General features: G+C 41.9%; 1 protein-coding gene across 3 annotated transcripts in view; it reads right to left on the reverse strand.

Moving 5' to 3' along the window:
• Window positions 1-1277: 1277 nt before the first annotated feature.
• Window positions 1278-26590, reverse strand: part of LOC146863727 (uncharacterized) — a 29800-nt gene continuing 4487 nt past the window's right edge. For all 3 annotated transcript variants that reach the window (XM_085627881.1, XM_085627879.1, XM_085627883.1), the window contains exons 2-3: window positions 25466-25589; window positions 1278-4151 (exon numbers count right to left, since the gene is read on the reverse strand). In XM_085627881.1, the coding sequence (XP_085484007.1) occupies window positions 2098-4151; window positions 25466-25550 (2139 nt within the window). In that variant the 5' untranslated portion in view covers window positions 25551-25589 and the 3' untranslated portion in view covers window positions 1278-2097. The remainder of the gene's footprint in view (window positions 4152-25465; window positions 25590-26590) is intronic.

Genomic DNA, 26590 nt, shown 5'->3' on the forward strand with positions numbered 1-26590 from the left:
AATGGAAACCTGAACATTAAATAACTAGATGTTCAGGGGGAACATACACCCACAATAGTAGTAGGGATGGGTTGCCAGAAAATGTGGAATGGCTCCCACTGTCCTACAATGGAACAAGGGTTCCTAGGGAGAGATTCAATTGTAAGGGGCACATTTACAAATGCGTCACACGACACAGTGCAGCAACCAGATTTGCTTTGCCTAATTGTGGGAGAGGAAGAGATCAGGATAGAGCCATCTACTAGATATGGTAATGTCCTGTTTTTTTCCCCAGTGCTGACCCAAGATCAGGCAGCCTATCACCACTCACACACCTGTACACCATAGTGGAAGGGTGTCTGCATCATTTCCAGCATAGATTTTGTACTGAAAGAGTGCCCTTTCTGCAGAAAATAATATGCTTAGTTTAACTTTAAAATGTTTACCACTTTAGATGTGTGTTCTACATTGCAGCACACGTGCTAAGTGGGAAAAGTTAGGCAAAATGAAAGCATTTCTCTTTTTTAACTCCAGCATCAAAGATGGCCCAATTTACTGTCTGATGTTGTTAGTAGAGAGTATCAAAAACCATGGTGGTTTCATGGGAACACCCATGTACCACTCTTGGAATGCATTTTTCCAGTTGCCTAAGTTGCATTTAGTAGCAAATTAAGCCTTTCATATTTATATTTGGTATAATTTGCAAATTGCTTACCTATAAGTGAGTAACTGAACTATATGTGATTATTAATAAACCTATATACATCAGGTAACCAGGGAGGTTGCCAGCTATCTTGTAATATCAGAAAAATTGTGTTATGTCGATTTTGTGTGTTGATCCATAGATGTGTTGGTGTAGATGATCCATAGGCAGGTTGATGAACAATAGCTATGTGGATCTATAGATATGGTGTTCCGTAGGTATGTTGATCCGTAGATGGGACACTAAGAGATATACTGGTAGTTACCTAGCAGCAAGGGGGCATTTGTGCCATAATTCTGCATAAACTTGCATGATTCTACTACATGTAATTATGCAATTTATGCCCACCCCTACTTCACTTTAACTAGCAATTTGAGTTGTTGTTACTGATGACTAATACTTAGGTGTGGATGGTGATTTTGTAGCCTTTTTTTACTATGTTAGTGTCAGGTTAGTTCTCTTGGAATTCTTTTAACATCCAATCCCTGGTGCCTTAAAATGCGCAAACACCCAGTGAATAAACTAAGTAGTTATGTGGCTGCAAATGTGCAAGTAAGAAAACCTACCTACCAAAGAAATGGAACTGAAAACTAAATTAATTCATATGCAGTGAATTTTATTGTTTTATAGATTACAATAGTGAGAAACAAAAGCACATGCATGATTTAGGATAAAAAACAAAGACATTGTACATGTTTTAGCTAACTTCTGAACAATAATATAATTCTTGTCAATGGGCAGCCTGTGGGAATTTTATGCCCTATTTACCTCATACCCAAACTACAATCTTTAACTCCTACTTAACACATTGGGTCTGTGGAGGGCTTGATTTGGGAACCATCTACTATGCAGGTGCATGTTTCCAAGCAGGGTTGTTTTAAATCTTGAATTCTTGGTGGGAGCCAGGCATGGGATTCAGAGGTACTTTGAATTCCAAGGCCAGAATATTGGAGTCTCCAATGAGTCCAAGAAAAATGGTGAGTGGTATGCCTACAGGTTCAAGGACAGGTGGATCTTGCAGCAGTTTAATTTTAGAGTAGACATGTTTGGCACACCCTTGAGGTCAAGGATGGGGATAGTTTGCACTCTGATGCCAAGGCAGTGGTATTTGGAACGAGCTTGAGTTCATGCGTAAAGGTATCTGACATAGCAGTGTACATTAGAGAGCTATCAATGCTTGATTTTTAAAGAATGGCATATGAGGCAAAATTCCAACCCAATGGACAACATGTATCTAGAGCAAAACACTTGAGATACCAAATGTAAAGTGCCTGCCACCCACATCCATTGGAATGGAAATATCTTCCACCCACTTACTCCAATTCATTATTGTCTTAGCAAAGCTTAAGGAAGTAAACATGACTTAAAGAGAATATGTTGGCACGCTAAGGTAAAGCTATCTATGTCTAGATAAATCATATGTAATTTGTCACATCGCTTGCCCCTGCATTTACATCCTCAATGATTTGCTTCTTTTCCGCTGCTGACATGGGTGGGATGGCTTCTCCCAGCTGGCAATTTATTGTTTTCACTCTTTCCTCAATACCATCGTCAAACTCTTGTTTTTTTGAAATCACCAAGGCTTGGATTGCATTTTGAGCATCGTCACAACCACTTTGTAACTTTTCATGCTCGATCTTGAACTCTGGGCTTTTGGGAGATATGATGAGAAGTCTTCCTAAAGCACTCACGCGGTCCATCAGGTAGCGTTGGGACACCTCACAGTAGGTAGATGAGATCATATGGACTAAGTGGGCAACATTGCTGGATTTGAAGGCTTGGTTGTACATCAGGTCCTGAACAAATTTATTAGTAGAATAGTTGGCAATGGTCAGCGCTGATTTAGCTGACTGAATTAAACCATAGATATTTTTATCTAGGCAGGAATTAATGAGGTTGGATATCATCTGGAAGAAGCGGACCATTTTCTCCCACTGCTCCTTCACCTTCTCCAGAGACTCCAGTCCTTTAATGAGCATCTTCTTGGCTATGTCAAAATCGATTTGCTCCAGTTTTTGGCCCCTCATTTCAACCAGGAGCGCTGTTAGTTTCTCATTTTCTTTTCTGGTGTTCTCAAAGGATTCCCTGTACATTTCCTTAGTTCTTTTCAATTGAAGATTGGCTTGTTCCACTCGCGCCTGTGCCATCTGTGCAGATTGAGAGCCTATGCCAGCAGTGCCTTCAGTCCTGACTGCATTTGGTGGATTTTGTTGCAATGGCTGAGCATTAGTTGCTGATTTACAATATGAATCAACTTTTACTGACTTCCTAATTACTGAGTTTATTCTTTGAGCAAGTGTTTTCTGGTAATTCTCATCTGTATCCTTAGATAATGCAAATCTTTCCAGGTCTTCAAAAACTTCAACAGCAGATTGCAAAACAGCCTCCATCTCTATTTGTGCTTTACACTCAGCTTCATCCTCTATATCCTTTTTCAATATCAATGTCAGCTGTTTTGGATAGTTTGACACCACTTTATGATCTCTCTCATCATAAACCATTGTCATGTTAATAGTTTCCGCGTTCTTATCTATAATTTTCCGAAGGTTGTCTGTGATAGCTATCATCTGATTGGACTTGGAGCAGATAAAGTTGGTTGCCTGAGTGGTCTTCATGTCACTTATGTCAGCAGTAGCAGGAACATTTGCATGAAGCACCATGCTTCCACCTTTATTTGCAGTGAAAGACATTGAGTCAAGAATGCCACCCACAAAATTAGCACCCAAGGTTTCCCACACAGAGGGAATATTATTCACAGCATCCTTATACATATCTGTTGCATCTTTTAGTTGTTTCTCAACTGACTTCCTGGACTCCTCTGCCATTTTCACTGAATTGTTTGCAGAGGCTTCTCTTATGCTGAGCTGCTCCAGGGTTCTCTTCACATCATCCATCTTCTTCTCGTAGCCCCTCTTGGAGTTCAGACAAGCTTGAAGCAGCTCCTGGATTAAGTAAATGGTGTTCATAAAGCTTGTCTCCACAGACTGAGCCAAGGATGTGCAATCATTGGACATACGGAGAAGAGCGCTTAGGCGGCGTGGAAGAAGGGTGTCAATAGAGTCAGTGTGCACGAACAGAATCTTGACCACATCTTTGATCGTAGTTGGCATGGAACCTGTGAGGAGCCTGATCTGATCCATGTTTTTATTTGCTGTGCTGAAGGAAACCCAGGCTCTATTGCAGACCTGCATTAGGGAGGCAGAAAAGGACTCTGGGTATTTCATGTACTTGAATCCACTTTCTGGTGAATTCAGGCTGATAGAGAAGTCCCCACTGGCTGATGAAATGGCTGCCAGCTCTCCTAGGATAGCAATGGAGATGGGGGCGGGCATCAGGAACTCTTCCCAGTTAGCGTACGGTTTCATCAGCAGCTCTGCTTCCAACCTTACATCCTGGGCACTGGTGACCCTTCTCACTGCATCCTTGAGATTCTTAGCTGATGTTTTACAGTCAGCTTCCCTCTTGTCCCCTAGAGAAAACAGTTTCAGAAAAAAGTGACATTAATTATGTTACGAGAATGAGAGACTACAAGGGCTAACAACAATCATATGGAGTAATATATGCCCAGTTCGAGGGGTTAACCCAATTATTCTGACATGTAACCACAACATATGCTATTTTTAGCTCCTGCTGCTCAGCTAATCTCTCTCACAAAACCAGATTTCACATTAGTCCAGCTTCCCATTTCAAAAGATCCTCATTTGTGACACATCTAACCCTTTCTCTATATTATTTAGTAACTAGAAACCATGAGCAATTGAGCTGTAAACATATATCTTTAATATAACATAACTATCTAGAATGATCCCTTGACCTTACATGTAATAATGGAGATGTCAGAATTTGTTATCTCTTGAAATGATTAAACCACAGAACTACTAGGAAAATTAGAAGTAACCAAGGCATACATTATTTCAGCAGGGAAGGTGTGATGCTGCTGCTAAGAGATTGTAAACTCTGAAGTCATGACACGGTAAAAACTGTTAAATATACTAGCAGACATGACCATACTAAATGTAAACAGATGTATAATAGAAATCGAAAAAATACTAGTCCACGGAGGCATAGTAGACACAGACATATCGCAAATAATAATAATACATAGACAGACTAGACATACCGATCTCAATTCAAAAAGCCAATTGAAACTATTAAAAAGATTAGGAGTGCAGTGTCAGGATTGGCAGGTCACTGAATTCACAAACGTTGACCTTGCTGTATAAAGTCTGCTAATTCCATACTTAACTCTATGGCAAAGCAATGTTTTACAGAAGTGAATCTCACACAAGTAGACAGGAGTGGAAGATTCAAGACATGGGCAGCCATAAATGTTTAGCAGTGTCTACATGTATATAAGATTGTGCCCAACGCTAGCTCTCCTCTGACCCTTTTCCATTCTGAAATTGATTGGATATTTTTTCTTTTAAGGGGCAAAAATAAATTCCTTTCCAGGATGAAAAAGCTAGAAAAACACCCCAAAACTTTGTGGGGTGTCAGGTAAATGATTTCACCAAGGGGAAAAATTAAAAAAAGCTATGCCATTGCATAAAGGAGTTGCCTTTTATCTTGGACTAATGGTACATTATTTACAAATACTCCATTGGAAACAACACTGCACAGGAGCAAATAGGAATGCACTAATGTTTCCCCCATCATACCTGGAAAACTGTAAAGGTGTCCAAGCCATCTGGTTCAAAGTTTTGTGAACTTAAGAAAGTGGAAAATCTGTCCATGCACCATGGTGTAATTCTCTAAGTGTAAATTTACAAGTCTTTTCATGAAGCAAATCAACTGTGTATTCTGATGATACCAAAATATATGTTAACACTGCACCTACTGATATCAGACATGAGTATACTACACATGTACCTAGTGATACCAGAGAAGGGCATACTGCACATATACCTAGTAATACCAGACATGGGCATACAAACATGTTGTTAGTGACACCAAACATGGACATTACACACATGCAAGTAGTGACACCGAACATGGACATGCTACACATGTACCTGGGGATACCAGACATGGACATACCACACACACATCTGGTGATACTAGACATGATCATTCTAGACATAGTGCAGGATATGCCTCACACAATACATTCCAGAGCATCAGATAATAATACTGGATCTGACATACACTAATGAGGATTGTCTTAAAGGTAACAGCTTCAGCAGCACCTCAGTTTAGTGATTCAAACTTACTGTGGTATCACATAGAATCCATTGTAGGCTCTTAGAAACAAGAAGCCCAGAAAATGGGCCAGTATTTCCCCAAACGCAGAGTAACTGATAAAAGGGCAACAGTAAATCAGTTGGTGATAAAAATGCAGTCCAATATTAAATGGAACCTTAAGGTTCATTAAGAATTGAGGAATGGCTTCAGCTGTCCTAGGTATTGGTGTTCTAAGGCAGCCCAGTTTGCAATCTGTCTGATAGTCAAGGGAGACATATTAATAATCACGCAAGCTAAGTGTGACAACATAGTGTGAGAACAGTGAGGACTAAGAGTCTGTCATAAAAATCATAAAAAATCATTACAATCATTGTGGACCAATTGGGAGAGCTCTCTTGTTAACCACCATTTATGGCGAAGACTACATTTGCCGCATGCCATTGACATACAGGAAGCATTTACTTCCTTTTACCTGGACGCAGTATAATACTCACTCGTAAACTGCTTGACTCAGTGGGTCCTGCGTCTTGGCATGGTCGGCCGACTGCCAGTTTTCAATTTGGTAAATAAAACTTGACATGTATTACATTGCCAGTACCGTAACATCAGTTTCTCCCGGTCTAGCCTACACATGCTGCTCATGCTGGACAGACCACTCGTATATGCAGGCACTGTCTGCAAGTATTGTTTTCCCATCCACACCTACAGTTCTAAGTCTGGGACATTTACAAGTGCACCTGTCACTCAGACATTTATTTTCTATGCATCAAGATGAGAGCATCAGTTAAATGTATGGATTGGTAGTCACCACGTTGGGCACCATGCTCTCTAACAGGGCTACCACTTACGACTGCATCCATAAGGTGCTCTCCAACCATTCACATTAGAATGATACTCTCATGAAGAAGCGAGATACATTAACCATCGCCATACATGACATACCATTAGCACTAGCACCCAGATTGATTTAAGCATAAAATTCCAGCACACGTTGCTACCCCAGTCGACTACATACTCCCAATAGGTCTACAATCATCGTAATTAATTGTTATAACTATTCTTACACTATGTTGCCACAGTTTCATATCTTGCGTGATTATTAATATGCCTCCCTTGACTATCACCCAGATTGTAAACCGGACTGCCTTAGAGCACCCATGCCTAATACAGCTGTAGAATGTTACCTGACTGCGGCGGGTAAGTGTTTCCTTGTAGATACCCTTTGGGTTTATGGCACAGCCACACTTGGTGTTGCTTTACTTCTTCGAAGATTCAGATTCAGCGAGGTATATGCTATGATGGATATTTTCTACAACATGAATGAAACCTAGGCTTATTGAACAGCACAACTGTGATTTCACAAAATAATTACTCACCTTTTTTATATATTATTTCTGGTTTCCCAACATGTACTACCAGTGAATCCATCACTCCCAATTGATTGGATCACTGCTATTGTATGTATACCTCTTCTCAAGAAATGTTCTTTATTCCTTTTGTTTCTGTGGAAACTGATAAATGGTTTAGCATGACCAAATAAAACAGCTGTCAACATATTTTAATCCAGGTGGGGAAATAAACCAGTTGAATGTTAGTTTCAATGTGATTGATACATCAAGGAATGAATTCAAGTCAAGTAAAAAAAAAATGTTTTTATTGTTTCAGTTAATTAAACCCATAACAATACAATTACTAATGCAGTAAAAAAGTTATTTCCTAAAAGTCATAAAAATCTTTTGTTAAACTAGAATAACATATATAGAAATATTGTTATTAACAAAATGCAGACATTTTCAAAGTGCGTAGTTTACAATTAGTGAATACGGAGCGTTGATTGACACCTAGACTGCTATATAAAATTGAAGAATGTTTCTCCCAGTGTTCTAGTGTTATTCTGCCTTGTGTTCAGAAGTACAATCTCCCTCTGAGCAGTCCGTCTTATTTGATGTTAGCGAGCAAGGCACAATAGTCCGTTTTAAAGCTTGTGAATGAACAGAGTGGAACTTTATTAATTGGCAGTTCAATAAGTTGTCTGTTGGTTCCAAGGCTGCTATAATTGCCGATCGGCATGTCCTTATGCCTCTAATGTTCATGGCGTGGTTTAATAAAGTGGCTTGTGCTTGTGATAATTTAGGACAAATGCAGAAAATGAGGGCAATGTCCTCTTCACTGCACCCACATAGTCTACATTCTTTCGGCCCATCGTGGACCCAAGTTGGCTGGTCCATAATGGACGGCAGTTTACCTAGATGAAAAGCCATTAATTGTAGCTTTCTGTAGGCGGAGAACGTGATATTTAAATATGGTGCTGGGGTGAGTGACTTGTGTTTAATCATCACCATCCAGGCATGTTTTCTCGTGCTGAAAGTGTTTTTGTCGCCTAGCAGCGAGTGAAGCTTTACTGATTAATTTATAATTTGGTTAAAGGCAGAGTAGGGCAGATTGGTTCCCCAAAGCTCTCCTGTGCAGGTTTCTAGTAATGCCTTTTTTAGGTATTGATTGTATGGGGACTGTGCATCTTTCTGTATTTCATCCCACAGAGCCTTGTTCAGTTCCGAGACTGCTATGTTTTGTTTCAGGCAATACCATTTCTTAATGGTTGCGTACATTCTCCCCAGCGTTTCGTTGGTTACCCCAAATTCAAGTCTGGTCTGTGCTGGGGAAGCTCCCTGATGAATTTGAAAGACTCTTTTGTAGATTGTAACTTGTGCTTTGTTTAGCAAGTCACCGTTTTCCCCGTGTAGAGCTGTACTGCCATATGATAGCGTTGGTAGCATTTTGGCTTTTATTACTGCTAGTAGAGGTTTGAATGATGGCTCCTTAAGGTTTTTTGATAAAGACCTTGAGGCAAATGACAAGGCATTTGCTCTCTGAGTATTATACGCTTTTTGCTCCTGATGATTATGCCTGTTGTCAAAGAAGAACCCCAGATACTTGTAGTTTGACACTACTTCTAGCTTTTTGCCCTCTAGCTGGAATTGTTGTTTGGCTGTCTGACGTCTACTAAGAAGCATTGTTCTGCTTTTTCTTGGCTATAAAATCCAGCATTCCTACAAGCGATCTTAGTAGACCAATCTTAGTTAGGCTCATCAAGACAACATCATCCGTGTATGATAAATGGGTTAGTGGTAAGGTACCTAATTTGGTTGAGTGGGATGTGATCTTGTTGAGTTTTGGCGCGAGGTCTGCCATAAAAAGATTAAAGAGATGGGGGGGCCAGGACACATCCTTGTTGGAGCCCTTTGGTGGTTTTAAATTTTCTTGATAGCCTGGCGCCATCTTCCAGTTTTACTCTCATCCATTTGTTGAAATATAAGAGCAATATTCCTCTAAATATTTTGTCCGGAATGTTCCATTTGCGCAGTTTTCCCCATAGGATGTGACAGTCCACGCTGTCAAAAACCGCCTTTAGGTCAATAAAACAGAGGTGCAACTGTTGTTTCCTTTGGATGTATTTGTCAGCTATGAGTGAGAGTGATACAATATTTGCTATTGTCCTGCACCCTTGTCTGAAATCTGTTTGGTTAAGTGGGATCCGTTATGAGCTGTCAGACCAAGTAGTCAGATCATCCAGTAGTAGTGAGGCATAGTAATTCGCATCCACGTCCAAAAGTGCTATCAGCCTGTATCTCGCTGGAGACGTTCTATCTCCTCCTTTAAAAATAGGGGTAATTACTGAACTTTGCCAGCTTGACGGAATTTGACATTCTCTCTCCACTTCTTCAAACAGATTTTTCAGTCTTCCGCTCCAGAAATCTGGAGCTGATTTGAATATTATTGGGGGAATGCAGTTTGGACCATTACCACAGCCCTTCAGGAGTGTTCTTCTTACATCTTCGTCACTGAAGCCTGGATTTCCACATGCAGCTACTACCCTACAGTCTTCTCTCAGTTGTGCCTCTTCTGTGTTGTGCAGTGTAGGCCGGTGGCAAGTTCCAAGTGCAGGTTCTACCCTACAGTCTTCTCTGAATTATGCCTCATCTGTTTTGTGCAGTATAGGCTATCGGCAGGTTGGGGAACTGTTTGTAGTTTGTTGGACACTCCTGTCATAGATTAATTGTTCTGGGCGACACTTGTGTCCTCTCCCTCCATTCTAGGTGATTCAATGGTTCAGTGACTGTGAATCTCTTTGTTAATAGTGAGGCCTAATCAGCTTCTTGTACGCTTGAGGTAATTGAGTTCGCAGGGGGCTTTAGCCCATTTATAATTCCCCCAAATGCACTTGAGTTGATGTTTTTCGCCGTGAATAATAATTTGGCCCAGAAGTTGTCCTCCCTTCTTCTTTTGTGTTCCCACAGTATCTTTTTATACTTTTTCTTAAGATTCTGTCTTTGGTCCCAATTTAGGCGTTATGTCACTGTTTTTTCAGTATCCTTGCGTTTTTCCTTATTTCTAGCTTAAGTTTAACCAGTCAAGTTGAAAGTGATTTGGTATTTTGACACCCCAGCTTTTTTGTGTATAAGGAACATAATTGTTGTTAACTTGTCGGTGAAACTTTAGCAGTCTTTTATCAAGGAAAGACTTGAATCCAGAAATGATCATAACAAAAAAAAATCAATTATGTAAATTAATTTGGAAACAAAAAAATGGCGCACCTGGCCCAAACAGTATTCCGTTTGAACTGATTAAGGACGATCCCAGTCTATGGTCAGAATATTTGACAAAACTATTTAAGGAAACTGTTAGGTGATCGACGATACTAGAAACCTGGAAAGGCTCACTAAGAGCTCCAATTTATTGAAAAGGAGATTGGTCCCAGCCAGAGAATTATCGACTTATTACGCTACAGGATACTGATGCCAAGCTATTTGCAGGTGTATTATTATCAAATTTAACAGAATGGGTAAAAGAAAAAAAGATAATCCCCCCCAAATCAAACAGGATTTATACAAGGCTTAGGCACTACAACAAACATTCTTGTGTTATCTGTGTTAATAGATACATTTATTACAAAGAAGCAACCACTGTACTTGTGCTATGTGGACTTCAAGTCTGCTTTTGACTGTGTTCATAGAAATCTCTTGTGGCAAAAACTGATAGATCAAGGGATACCTATCTCTTTTAACATCAATTCAACTTCTCTACTCTGACACTTGGGTCAGAGTCAGATTGGGGAATGGATCATCCATAACAAAAGAAATTCCAAACACATCAGGCCTGAATCAAGGGTGTGTACTTTTTAATGTGTTTCTAGCAGATCTAAGGCAAGCATTGAACGAGGTGAATGCCTGTCCACCCAAATTAGCTAAATCTCCGATATCAAACCTGCAATATGCCGATGAAGTTATCTTACTTAGTAAAACAAAGGTTGGTCTGAGGTGTCGTTGTGCTCTTAGCACTGCCAGAAAGATGAGTAAATAGTTTAATTCAGTTTACTTTAAACGAAAATAGAACTAGTCTTATGTGAAATTTATTATATTTAAATATCCCAGCGAGCCGGGATTACACAAAAGCGTTTTATTTTAATGGACCAGTCCGTATCTTGTTGAGACAAATTCAACAGGGTAAAACATTAGCAGGTGGTTTACTTACATAGTGCTGTAAGTGGTAGGTGGCTGTTGAGGGTCAGGAAGATTCCTATCTTCTGTGGCTACGTTTGTAATATATTTTTCCAGAGATGCTACTTATAATTGCAAAACCTTAATTTTGCTGATTTTCCAAACTTTCTTTATTGCTTTGTTACATTGTTTTGTTTTGGTTGATTTGTTTTTATAGTTTTATATGCTGTTAAAGGTGGTAGATAAATCAAAGTTGGACATAAAGTGAATAAAGGAATCACCTAGCTCACGTAGAGTGTAAGGCTTGGAAACCATTGACACTACTGCCTCTGGGTACAGCAATGCTGGAATTGCAACACTGCCTATTAAGTGTACATCTTTGGATACAGTAGATAAAAAGAGGCTCAGAGAATAAAGTTTCCTCTGATCCTCTCCTAATAAGGCCTTAGAGCAACACAAGAGCATTTGTGAGTGGGGGATGGGCGTCATTAGTTAATCCACCATGTAGGGCGGAGGTCCACTTCATTTGCTATGGGCTGGGTTGCTTCCCCCTCCTATGTAGTGTTACCCAATGTATTTTACTTCCACAGAGAGTGGACAACTGCTCGGAAGTGGTCAATAGAAAGGGTCAGAAGGGCCTGCAGTTGCAAAAGGCTACCCACCTCTGGGCGACTGTCCTTGTCCATCAAAGCCTACCAGAACACAGATCACTGATGTCTGATGATGTTGAGTATGTCAGTGGAGGTGAGGCATGAGAAACTCAAGGTGAGTTAGGAAAGAAGGGGGCTTGGCGAGGGGGGCATCAGGGCATAGATAACATGCTTTTCTGCAGCATAACATTAAATTCTGCATTTTGTGATACCTCAGTGAATGTTGTGCAGTTTTATGTAGCACAAACTAGACCCAGAGATAACAGAGAATTGAGAATTGAGAATTGGTAATGGAAACATCACGTTTGAAGTACCATGAATCGGGGGCTCAGAATGAATAATTCTATACATAAAGAGATGGTTCAGAGTTGCAGTTACATTTATGGTGAGTATTTAGCTGCGTTGGGGAAGCATTGATTCTTCATGGCTAGCATGGTGTGATACTAACATTTCAATGTTGAGCCTGCCTAGCTCCATTGGTAGTGGGCCGGTTTCACATACAGAAGGACCGGGTTCAGGTCCCACTGTCGCTTGAATCTATACATTATACCTTTTATTTTACAACTGCAATGTTGTTTAATGGCAATAGCTCAATATTGTTATTTAACAGAAAATAAAAGAAGCAATAGTTTTAGAAAAGCATAGACGTGCATGACTCTTTTTCCTTTATGTCTTTGGTTTTATATGTTATGTGTTATCAACATATCAAGAGACACCAGGCAGTGATGCTGACCTGAAGAGGCTGGATGGAGGGGCAGAGACCTGCAGCCCACATGACTCTCTGAGGTCACTGAGGGTGCTCTGAGGGGCACATGGAGGCATTTAGGATGCTCAAACCATGGCTAGGCAGACGCTGGTCAACAGAAAATATTGTGCATAAGTGCATAGTGAGCACATATTTCACTCAAAAATTCACCTGAGGTGAGTGCCCATTGTCCAGCGATTGAGCATGCACAGATCAACATTTAGGCCCATATATATCAAGGTTTTACATCGCACTTGCACCAGGTAAATCCAATCCAAGGCAAGGACATTGTTAGGGACCTGGCTACAGTGGCGAGATTTCTAAGAATAATATGGGCAACCTGCTATTGCTGAGTAGCACCTACTCATTCCTGACCAATCATCACATTATGTCCCATTTGGGCTTACCCATGCTTTCTTTCCTAATGCAGGATATCTGTTTTCCCCAGATGCGGTTAGTCTCTGCTCCTTGTCTCCTGTGACACACATATAACAGTTACAATCATTGCCACACCCCAGCTTGCAGTATACCTTCTTGTCATATGTAGTTGTATTCTCCTAGTCAACGGCAGTGCTCCTCACTGCATTATTGGCTCCCTTCCTTCCTCCCATCCATCTACTTATCCCCAGATGCTTGCTCATTTTAATTCTCCTGATATTACAGCAGCTTTCCCTTTTCTCACTAGATTGCCTTAAATCTTGCTTTTTCTTTTCCAATTCAGGATAAACAATTTTTTTAAGATGTTTGTATTGGTTTGAAAAAACATGCAAATCAGAATTCGGTTAATTACATATATTTTACCACAGTTACCACATTAATACATTAAAGGAATCAACAATAAATCGGCCATTTGCTCCTGTCTCATCTCTATTGGTCTTTCTCATTTTCATTTCCTTGGTAGGCGAGATACACAGTTCCCCCGGATACATGTTCCATTTGCCCCATTTTTTGTCCCATTTCTTACTACATCCCTTGCCTTAAACACCTCTTTTTCTACTATCATACATTTGTCTATTTCCTGTGTCTAGCTCCTTGGCAATGGCTCCTCTCCCACTCCCCACTTCATTGCAATTGCCTGTTTTACTAGAGTATATCCCAGTGTGGTCATTTTTGCTCCACCTCTATAAGGTCAGAAGCCTCCCAAATATTAAGGAGCCCTAATTGCAGTGTGAGGGCAAGCTCTTTACCAAGTGCCCTCTGCATGTGTCTAGTTCTTTTTTCCCATAGAATTTGTATGCGGGGACATATAGTGTGGTAAAAGGTTGCCTCCGGCCAGCATCAGGGGAGACACTTTGCATCTGGTCTGTTCCCTATTTTTGCTAGTGTGACCCCAGTAGGATAGGTTCTATTGAGGATTTTTTATTGTATCAGGTGGAGCCTAAGAGGAATTGCTGCTTCTTTTGGGGTCCTCAAAGCTGTTTCCAAGTCGTCATCGTCAATTTGCCCAATATCGGCTTGCCAGGTTTCTCGAAGAGTGTGAAACGGATCTGGCATATTGTTACATAGCTTCTTATATGTCAACAACGCATCTTTCTCGGGCATAGGTTCCGAGAGCAGTCGATCCTCTAGAGGGGAGGACTCTGGTATTGTTGCTAGGTCTGGGATTGCTGCCTTAAGGGCATGGCAGACCTGTAGATAATTGAAAATCTCTCCCTGAGGTAGTTCATACTGTTCCCCAAGTTCAGTGAATGTTAATATTTTCCCCTTCTTTATTAGATGGCCTATTGTAGATATTCCAATGGCATCCCACTTATCAAAGCCCGGCTGGTGACATAGTAGTCCTAATTGTTGGGTAGCCTATAATATAGTGGCTTGCATTAGTCTGCCTGATCAACCAAGGCGTCTATTAGCTTGGTGCAATACCGCGGCTGTATGGGCTGTGGGGCCCAAGTTTCGATCTTTCCGGACTTTTGAGTAGGGGGCTCCTAGGTGGCCTTCTCTGCCCATTGGATATAGGTGCAGCAGATATGCCGGGTTCATTGGCGAGTGGTATGTCCAAAGATTCACTACTAATAATTGTAAAGCCCAGTAATAGAGTCGCAAATCGGGAAGTGCAATACCTCCATCATACCAACCCTTAGTCAATTTTTGCAGTGCTATATGGGGTGCTCTCACATCCCATAGTAGAGTTCTAACCTCACTCTGTACATTCCCAAAATAGGAGTCAGTTTTGAAGGAGATATTAAAACCTGGGAAGCGCTAGCATCTTGAAAAGGGACGCTCAACCCAGCAAGGAGATGGGAAGTGGGGCGGTCAGGTTCTTGTTGTGAAATGTCTGGGGATCTGGAGTTATATACACTCCAAGATATCGAAATCCCAAAGTCACTATTTCTACCTCATATCCTGGGGGAAGTTTTGGAATTGGGCTATTTATTGCGAAAATCACCGACTTGGTCCAGTTTATCGAATAGCTGGAGTATTTACCAAAGTTTCTAAAAATATTTAGGATTCTGTGCACTAACCTATGGGGGGACACCAGCTATAGCAGGATATCATCAGCATAGAGAGATATCCTATCTTCTTTTCCTTCTGCCCACTTCAGTCCTCTAAGCAGTGGATCTCTCCTCACCCATGAGGCCAGTGATTCTAAGATTAAACAGAAAATCAGGGGGGAGAGGATGCATCCCTGTCGGGTGCCTCTCCATAGGGAGAATGTTCTAGAAAGACGGTTGTTGACCCTGACCTGGCCCTTCAGGTCGGTATAGAGCAGCTTAACCCAATTCATAAATTTCGGGCCAAACCCAAAGCACCAGAGCACTTCAAAGAGATACTGCCATTCTATGGAACGAAATGCCATTTTGGCATCCAGTGATAATATCACTGTGTCTTCTTCTATCAGTTGTTTGCGGCCGAGAACGTTATGAAGGCGATGGATGTTTAATGCGGTGTTCCGGCCAGGCACAAAGCCTGACTGGTCCGCATGGACCAACAATGAGGTCCTCGAGATCAAGCGAGTTGCCAGGAGTTTTGGCAGGATTTTCACTTCTACGTTTCTAAACAAAATCGGTCTATATGAACTGCAGCTTTCTGCAGGTTTCCCTGGTTTATGAATAACCAGAATGGAGGCCAACCTTTGGTCCTCAGGCAGGACTCATTTTGTGTAGCTCTCATTATACATTTCTCGCATGTGAGGTGCGACATGTGAGGCCGGTGCTTTATAGAATTCTATAGGGACCCCGTGGGGTGCCATCGCCTTACCAGATTGTACACTGTTTATCGTCAGGCAGATTTCATTATCTGAGAGATCCTCCTCCAGTATCTCTCTGTCTTCCGTGGACAGGGTGAGCAATTGAATATCGGCCAACAATTAATGAGAGTTATCTGCCGTTGCAGTAGTTGAGGAGGTATATACCGTCTCTAAATTATCCGCAAATGTGTCCGCCACAGCTTGTGGATCCGAGATTTGTTGTAGGTGGCTGAGTGTCAGTCTAAGCACCCATCGTTCTTCCTGCTTCCTTTTTTCAAGCCATGCCAGCATTTTACCAGCTCTATTGCCCAGTTCATAAAGCCTGTGCCTAGCATCTAGCATTCAGGCCTTTACCCGCTCACCAGCCAGGGTTTTATATTCTAGTTGTTTTATGTTTAGTCGATGGGCAGTTTGTTCGCTTGTTCTGTTCTGTCTCGAGTGGCTGGAGCTCACTCTTAAGCCGCATCAGTTGCTCCTGTTGTTTTTTCGTATAGCCCACCTTAAGGGCTAATGCCTGCCCCTTCAAGACCATATTATTTGTACCGACTGAAATGAGCCTACGTTTTCAGTAAAATAGTGTTCGCATGATTGGGATTTTAAGCAGCCATGAGTTGATTACTATTGTGTTGGTTTGTCTTTGATTATAGTACGTAAGTTCAACCCCCACCGGGGAATGATCAGAGATGCCACGCGGTAGGCAACGAGGATTACAGAAATAACCGATATCTGCTGTGTGTGTCAAAAAACAATCTATTTGTGATAGGCTTTTGTGGGCATGTGAATAATAAGTGAAGTGGGTTAGGTCTGGGCAATAATATCGCCATACATCTGTGAGTCTCATAGCTGTGGTAAACTCTGACATATATGTGCTTGGGTGTGCCTGGGGAAGCACTGGTTGTCTGTCCACGTGTTCGTCATAATAAAGTCTCCCCCTAGGATAAGGGTTCCACTCGGTAGGTCTACTATTATTTTCCCAAGGTCTTTGAGTTCCTCCTTAACCAGCGCTGGTGGAAGGTATGCTGAAATTACATTAAGCACTTTTCCCTCCCAGCTGGCCTCCAAAACAGCAAATCTGCCTTGGGAGTCCGTCCATGTCCGAGTTGGAGTGAGTGCAAGACTTTGTTTAACTAGGATTCCTGTTGCCCAAGACCCTGATGCCTATCCCGTCTGGACCAGGAGTTTCTACCCCCAACGCTTCAGGGCATTACACTTATTTTCCACTAAATGTGTTTCCTGTAACAGGACCAGATCAGGTTCTTGTCTTTTAAGGCATCGTAACATGATTTCCCTTTTTATTTTATCACCTATCCTGTGGACATTCCAGGTCAAGACAGAGAGTGACGTTTCTACCAAACCACCAGCCATAGTTTCTTAGGATTAATGATAAGGGGGCCCAAGGATAAATCGTAGGGAGAAAAAAGAGTTCCATAATCGCTATCTCTTATTTTTTTGTAATGCTTTTTCAAAACATTGTATACATACAACTTATACAACAAACTTCGGGCTGCGAAGTAGATTCAATTAGCTAGTACATCATTTTTACAACATTGCATATCGCACTCAATTATACAACAGTAAATTAGTCATCCAATGACATGGTAGCTACTTGATGAGTGCAAAGGTATTCCGTGAATGGAACACAGAAGTCCTTAGGTCGGAAGCGAAGAGGCCAGTTCTTCTTCATAAGTCTGCAAAGTGTCTTTGCAGTATGACATATCCCGTATCCACTGTTTGTAGGTAGGGCAACTCTTGCCTCCCAGTGATGGATATCTGTCTTTTAGCTAAGACCAATGCTGTTACACAGAACTTGCGTTTCAAGGATCATGACTTTGGTACTAGACCTAGTAGACAAGTTTTAATTGTGCAGTCTACCTGCATCACAAGCATCATCCCAATCATATTTGTGATTTTGTCCCAGTATGTTTTAATATTGGGGCAATGCCACACTAAGTGCAGAAAGTCTGCATCATCCGCTCCGCATCTTTGGCAATGTGCGTTGAGCCGAAGCCCAAAATGGCATAGCTTTTTTGGGGTATAGTAAGTTTGATGTATGTACTTATAATGAATAATTTGCAAATTGCCATTTGGGGTGAGCATGTCAGTCAGGGAGCAGCATGTGTGCCATTCCTTCGCAGTGAGATGATTATCTAGTACCATATTCCACCTGTCAAGTGCATTAGATGCCTTTCCCCCTATATCTGCCTGGAGTGATGTGTATAGGTTTTTAACTAGATGTGTATTGTGCGGGTTTTGGATAATAAGTTGTAGAGCTTGTAGGGTGGGTGATTCATGTGGGTATGATGGGTATAGTTGTTTGATAGCACCTTGCAGTCTGTGATATGTGAATGTAAAGAGTAGAGTATAATTGCGTATGAAGTCTAACTGGCCAAGATATATCAAGATGCCATCGTTATATAGATCGCTCAATATAACAATCCCTACTTGTTGTAGTTGTTCCATTCCTACCTTTTCCTGCGTAACAGACAGGGCCGGGTGGTGCTGTAGTGGCAATGCAGGTGCATAAAGTGGCAGTTTATCTGCAAGTCTACCCATTCTCTGCCAGGCTAGGTTGGTTGTACGGACTGTGTTGATTTGGTTTTTGCAAACATGTTCGTGAGTGTGGTAATATGCAGTGTAGCGGTATCAGGAATGTGTCACCATCCTCAACCACGGTGTGAGGCAAATATCTAACGGGGTGATACCAGTAGTGTGCGTTCTGTGCCTGGGTACATACATAATACAATAGAAAATCAGGAACGTTAAAGCCCCCTTTCAAATAAGGCAGAGTCAGTGTATAAAGGTCAACACATGCCTGTTTGCCGGCTCATATAAGTCGAGTAACCATGGTGGAGAACCTTTGAAATATGGCCATCGGTGGTGTAATGGGAATGTTGGTGAAGAGGTAAAGAAGTTTCGGCAATAGGACGATCTTAACGACGGCCATGCGTTCCGCTAATGAAAGTGGGAGTTTAATCCATCGCTCCACTTTGTCCTCTAGTGTACTGATGACTGTGCCATAATTTTCACGCAGTACAATCTCCGGATTGCGATGCAACCATATTCCCAAATACATAATCGCAATCTCTATTGCTCCGTTGAGCTTTAAGTGAGATACAGGCCAACCGCTCTTAGAGAACAACATAAACTTGTCTCTCACACAGTTAGGAGTGCTACATGTGGCTATTGGGAGCATTTCAAACCTTGTGAATAAATTACATAAACAAAACATACCCCCCTCCACCCATCCTCTGACTCCCCCCTGCCCGCCTGCCAGTGGATTTTGAACTATGAATTGCGAACAATGCAGAGTGTTTGTCGCCCCTCCCTCCAATTGAAGGTGCCTGGTCTACAGCCCCCAGCCCCCCTGCCTATATCTAGCTATTTCTATAAAGGATAAATATTATGTGGGGAGACCCCAATCCCATCCTCCAGTCACTGTCCATTGTACCAATGTTGTCAGTCCTCCCATCACCATGAATGTATATCTGGGGAGACTAAGCACGAGTGTGTCTATGAGAAGACCTGGTTGTACTCTACAGGTATTACTTAACCCCATCAGAGTCACTTATCTTGTCTTGCAATCTCTGTTCCCCGGCAAGAGCCTTGCCGCATTCAGCTGCGAGTTGTCAAGTCTGTTTCTTTGCTGACAGAGTCACTTGGTGGTCTGGTTTATTGTTCCGAGGTCCCCCATATCCCTCCTTATTGGGTTCCTCTACTCAATGCCAGCCCTCAGCCAGTCCCATGCATCCTCAGGTGTGGAGAAGAACCACGCTTTAACATCAGCTTCCACTATCTTCTAGCTTGAGTGGCAGGTTGACATGCGCAGCTTGAAGTATAACGTCACGATCTCTGAAGGTGAAGACTCTGGCGATTATTGGTCAAGGGGAAGCTCCCGGCTTTGGCCTCCTCGCTGGGACTCGATGGGCCCGCTCAATAGAGAAATATTTTGAGAATCTCTTAGGTTGCAGGTGTTTTGAAATTAAATCCTCAACAAACAGATCTGTTGCCGGGCCTTCTGCACGTTCTGGAACACTTAGGATACACACATTATTTTGTCATGCTCTGCCTTTGCAGTCGTCCAGTAGTATCTCCATTTTGGCTTGCTTAGCTTGCAATTGTAGGACCTGTTGCTTGAGCAGGGAGATGTCTTTATGGAGTTCTGCAGTCACATCTTTCATTTCTTTTACTCTGGTGTCCATTTTACGGAGGTCCGCTATGATGAAGATGACCTCTATAAGAAGGGATTCAAGAGAAGTGCGTACTCCTGTAATTGCTGCCATTATATCATGCTGCGGTAGATCTTGTTGCGTTTGGGGGGCCTGGCATCTTTACTTGGATTTCCTGGTGAGCAATGTCTTGGTCATCTCTTGCATTATTCCACACAAATGTAGCCAGTTTACTCTGCACCACTGCCTTATTTCCCCTCCCTCCTCCCATCGTTGCTGATCAGAGCTTAAGAAAAGACTAGTTGATGAGGAACCAGACCCGGTACTCTCTACCAACTTCCCAGGGGACTTGATCCCTCGTCGGCCTGTCTTGTTTCCCGGTGTCTCTGCCCCCAATCCTTTCTACGCACCCCTCGGCATGGTAGGTTTGGGAGGGAATTCCAATGTTGCAGCTCTAGTCGCGTCTCGACTCTGCTCACCCAGTTCAAACAGGTTGCCTGTCTTAATAGCTCTCCTTCCAAGTCTAGGGTTGCAGATGAAGCGGCTCACTACGATATAATTTATCCTAGTGGCGAGATGAGACCTTCGCTTCCATGCCTAAGTGGGTGGTGAAATGAGGGTAAACAATGTGGCATGTGGGTCCCCTACTGAGCCACCATGGGTTAATATGCTCTTGAACTCTGGTTATCCCTTGTGTTGTAGGGGGAGAGCTTCATCCCTCACCCGCAGTAGCCCATCTGCAGTCCACAAGCCTTCTGCACTCTCTGGCATGTCAGAGCTCCCCGTGCTGCTTCCATTAACAGGTCTCCAGGCCTGCTGCCCTCGTCAGGCCCCAGACTTCATGCTGGCCCCATGCAGTGAACGCTTCCACTTTGGGCCCCCCTGGGGTCCGATTGCATATGCACACACTCACCGTGTTGTTGCTAGTAATTCTCTTGCTGTTTTCCTCTGCGGTTGTCAGCCTTCTGCAGCGGGACTTTCAACCCCAGGCTTCCTGTGTCTGCGCCAGTCCGACGTGTAGCTACAGACCATGGGTGCAAAGTGCACCACAGCTGCCCTGATACTCCGGGGCTGGGGTCTGCTAGGCAATCCTGTGTTGGGTGTCACTCACATACCTCCTTCTGTGCCCCACTGACAGATTTGCTCTGTTGATTCGCTGTAGCCACTACTCTCTGCTGCGCTGCTGAGCGTTGATGGGCAGCACAGTTCCCCACTGCCATTTTATCAATGCCTTCTGTCCCACTGATCTAGTGTCTCCTGGGCTCCTATACGTCTCACAGCCTGAAATCACCTTGTGTCAGACAGCTTTGATATCCAGGCTGGGGTCTCCAATATTCCGGGAAGTTTTGGTTTAGAAATTGTAGGATATGTGCCGGATTGCTGACAAGGGCTATGGAGCTGCGCTAATGTGCAGCCATTCCAGACAGATGCAGGCGGATACAGGATATGACTATGCCCCCAAATTGCCCCAAGGTAATCAATTCTAGTTATTTTATTGATGTCTGGGTTGCATGGATGCTTGGGTCTAGACACATAATGCAATTACTTCCTGTTTGGACTGATGGTCGATTCTTCCTTGCTTCATATTGTGGCAACTCACTTTCTCCCTTTTCTGTCCCTCTGTGTCCCCTTCTATTTCTCTCCCTTCTTTCCCACAGTTATAGCAATTGAGAGAACAAATGGCAGTTGCAATATAGCACAGGCCAGCACCTCTGTAATATTTTTCAAACAGTACTCCACTTAATGTGTACCGGCGTGCTCAATGTAAAACACTGTGCCATTACCCAGTGTTAACATATATAGAGTAAAAACAAATCTCACCCTATAATTTACGCTACAAAATTGATCACAAAGCACAAACACAAATCTGTCAAGAAGACCTTATTATCAGGTCATTTTAATAAGCATCGTCCCATGCAAAAGAATAAATGATATAACCTGAAGACTACAGCAAAAAATTACAACACAAATGATCTTGAATGTGTCCAATTAGATCATTGGCAGATGCCGGTTTATATTGGGGGCAGCAACAAAAATTTATGCCCCAGCCTCATTTCTTAGCAATATGTAAGGTCTTTGAATAGTTTGACAAGATGACACATTAATAAGCCAGTTGGTAATGTAGCTGTACATATATCTTTCATTTTTTGTACTAACAGTGGAATATTAGAGGCATTATCGGACTGTTTTGGACTTCTGCCATTGCTGTTGTATACCTCAAAGCATTCAGGGAATCGTATAAAGGTGTTATCACTCTTATTAGGACATTACTAAAGGTAAATGGTTACGTTCTTGTGGAATGCACCAGTTGGTCATATATGTTTCACATGGTGATGTCAAAATGTGTTGGGATATCGGTGTACAGTCACAATTGCTATTTCTTTTACTTATCACTATTATTTTTTTGCTCTTTTTCTTGTACTTGATAAATTCAAGGTTCTTATTTATACCTATCTATATCAATTTCTTATTTTTCCTATACACTCATCCTTGTGTTTTTCATCTCCTCTTTTTCAATTTTATTCACACATGGATGCTTTGGAGATATTTTCAACAACTTGTCGGTTATTCTGAAACAAACGTTTGTACCAAAAACATAGTAAGATATCTCTCTTGTTTTCTTCTTCTTTCCTCCTTTTTGAAGCTGGCCTTCAGTAATTACACCTTTCAATTATCTTTTTGCTTAGTGTTAATTAGGAGAAATATGTAACCTCTTGTACGCTACCATGTAATTCAAAGTGCTGGTGATAATGTTTTTCTTAACAGCCTTGAAAAAGTCGTATAAACGACGAAACACGTGCCGGCTGTCTTCTAGCAACACTTCAGACTTCGTGTCAACACATTCAAGATCATTTGTGTTCTGATTTTTTGCTATATTCTTAAGGTTACATAATTCATAATTTTGCATGGTACGATGCCTATTAAAACAGTCTGATAATAATGTCTTCTTGACAGATTAGTGGTTGGGCTCTGTGATCAATATTCCCCCAGTTATCATCGGGTTAGATGTGCCATAACCCATCTCTTGTGTTACTCATAACTTTGTCTGTCATGTACTTGTATGTCCTGATGATGATCCTAATATGTCACTAAGGATTAAAACCTGATTGACTATGATAACTTGACTCCATTTTTATAACTGTGCATTGTTCATAACAGATTGTGACTAAACCATTGTGTTTTTTTTGTCACATTTATGTACCTCAGTTTGGAAGTCCTGTAAAATCTTTCTTGTGTTGGCCTTCTCACTGCAACGTCCTTTATTTTGCAATAAATAGAAAATGATGATTGTTCTATTTGAATAACATTCACTGGTCTCGTTGATCCTTTCCTCCCTGCAACTTTCAAGACATTAACCAAAGACAAGCAAAGTTTTTAGTGAGAACCTTTTAGGCAGCTGTTGAGCGAGCATATGGAAGGTCTCAAATTAGAGACTGGTAGGTACTCACAACTTTCATTTTTCTGGGTTTAATTAAATGAACACCTTTGAGGCTCCGACCACAACCCAACAAAGATGAAGTGTATGGCTATGAATGCGCTGGTGGACATATTTGAAAAGGCCCTTGAACATCATTTACAGAATTGGTGAAAGGAGGGGAGATACCTACAATGAAATACTTGGGCCAGTGGCATCACCTTTCGATCACACCAGGATCATATGGTCCAACCCATATACGTTCTTAAAAGGCCTTCGCTAGGCCGTGAGTTCAGATTGGTAATAGTGCTATGTGAGCTCTGAATTACCGAACACAAACTATTCAGGGGTTCACCCTACTGGAAAGTGAATTTGTTGTTTCAGTGCCACACCCCCTTTGCTTTATTAAGTAGTCTTACAGACTGTGGCAGTTAGGTCACAGCCTCTTGTGGTATAGAGAGGCACACAAAAAGCTGATGGAGGGTCATTTCACTGTGTAAGAGGAACTGCTTCTATTTCAAGATACAGTCTGGTGGTTTCAAGCCATGCAGTGTGAGGTTCTCACACAATGGATGAGTTTTCCATACCTAACATGCAACAGAAGAGTTGGCCATGATGCCAGAGTGATGGGGGTGGGATGCTGCAGTGATCATTCCTGGAGATCAGCCTGGAGGACCATGGAGGCTTCTATAGCAGCAGCACAGTTCTTATTTGACGTAAACGTTGTTCCTGTATCCTGTGGGATGGTTGTGGGTGCTCATTGTCGCAAACCGGTAAGCAGACCCTCTTACTTATTCTGACAGGGGAGCAGATAGAGCATTCAGTAGTATATGCATCATCATTGGGGGCAAAGACGTCCAAAGTACATAGGTATGCACCGAGAAGCTGCAGAGTCTGGTCTCTTCCATGAACATATGACCTGATAGTTAAGACAACTCACCTCTCTCTCACAATTTATGGAAGAATATGTCTCTTGCCATTTGAGGAAAAGTTAATACCTGTCCCAATCACGAAGAGGGCCATAATGTGAAGTTAGAGTTTTACCCACACACCAAAGTAGAAAGGGGATGAAGCAGGAGTGGATAGAGGGGGAGATGGTGGCACCACCCTTCTATTTTAGAAATAGGTTACCTCAGCCCAAAAGGTGCCACCTTAGGCCCCATGGCATGTAAACCATCCCACTGGCGGCTGGCACAGGGAGTAATCTTTGAATTAGAGGTAGGGACAACCTACTGGTGGTCCTGACCTTCTACCCATACCTCTGATGCCCATGATGTTCACTTGGCTGTGACTAAATTGACACATAGTGCACTGCCAGGCACAATGCACTAAGCCTTTTAAAGACTGTATGTGTCAGTCTCATGAATATTGAGTTGATATTTAATAATGTTTCCTTTTGTTGGAAGTAATCCGTGTTGCCTGAGTCCTTGTGCTCTGCCTGCTTCAAGGGGGATGTGAATAGAAAATCTATCAACATTCAAGTTTCAAAGCTGGTGTCCATCTTAGGATGTGCACAGTGTTCAGACTTTGAAGTGATATGGATTTGGGTTTGCCTGCTCTGCAATATGTTCTCCTGAAATAGAATTTGCAACATCCTCCTCCAGTAGAAGTGTCTGTCACAGCCATTGCTGAGGGGATTTGAGTTTCAGGAAACAAAGTGATTTCATAATTGATTGCACTATTGTAAGGAGACATTAAAGCTGAGAGCTGTGGCATGTGTGGAGTGTGGCATTGATTTGACAAAATCTAGGGTACTTCAAAAGAATTACTCGACCACCCAACCCATGAACCCTTGTTTATATTATAGTTTGTAAAGCTGAGATGGTTTTTGCCCTCTTGCTGTGGGTGGAGGAGATGTCCAATAGAGTCATGATCACCACTGTCACTGTATGAAATTAGTTATCCATAGTAAAAGGCAGACTCCTGTGTCAGATAACTTACTGTAAGTGGCAACTGGGCCAGAAAGGGACATTTCCAGGATGGACAGCACGATGACCAGTAAGTGAATTAATATTCGGGGTCCCATGGTGCCGGGTCTGACCAATCTGCTATCTGGGTTTTCTTCCTGTATAGGATGGCAGAGAAATATAATCTATCACTTATGTAGTAAATACAACTTACAACCCTGAATAGCTGAAGCTACAACAATCAAGAGCAGCAGTATGTCTAAAATACTGCCACCATGGATCAGTACATGAAACAGATTGCAGCTGCATTATTACCTTGATGCGCACATGCGGATGAGGGAGGGATAGAGGAGGGAGGAGTCTCGAATGGACTATCAGGGATATCATTGTTGTAAAATAGTGTTTGGGTGAGTAAAGGATGGATAGAGGAGGGAGGAGTCTCGAATGGACTATCAGGGATATCATTGTTGTAAAGTAGTGTTTGGGTGAGTCAAGGAGGGATAGAGGAGGGAGGAGTCTAGAACGGACTATCAGGGATATGATTGTTGTAAAATAGTGTTTGGGTGAGTCAAGGAGGGATAGAGGAGGTAGGAGTCTCGAATGGACTATCAGGGATATCATTGTTGTAAAATAGTGTTTGGGTGAGTCAAGGAGGGATAGAGGAGGGAGGAGTCTCGAATGGACTATCAGGGATATGATTGTTGTAAAATAGTGTTTGAGTGAGTAAAGGAGGGACAGAAGAGTAAAGAGCTGCAAAAGATCTTACGAAGATCATAGTAATAGAGTGAAGTTTGGGATGTGCCAGAGAGTGGATCTAGAGCATATATTGAGAGAGGTTTAGGGTGAGACATGGAATAGTGCATTAGAGGGAGTTGAACTTTTTTTTTACATTAGGAGTAAAGTAATACATTTATGGATACATAACTACATAGAAAGTGTATACATTTCTATGGAAAATTAAAAAGGGATATAAAATTGTATTGTATAAAGGTTCATATGTTCAAGTATGGATAGATACATAATCAGACGTTTAGGTGCTGCTGCTCATAAAAGCTAATTCATTTGTGTATTTTTATAAATTGTTATGACCATATTAACATAGTGTGATCCATAAATAAACAGAGTCCCATATGCATTTAATCAAATATCAACAATCATG

The sequence above is a fragment of the Triturus cristatus genome, chromosome 2_1 (assembly GCF_964204655.1).
Source record: "Triturus cristatus chromosome 2_1, aTriCri1.1, whole genome shotgun sequence".
NCBI lineage: Eukaryota > Metazoa > Chordata > Amphibia > Caudata > Salamandridae > Triturus > Triturus cristatus.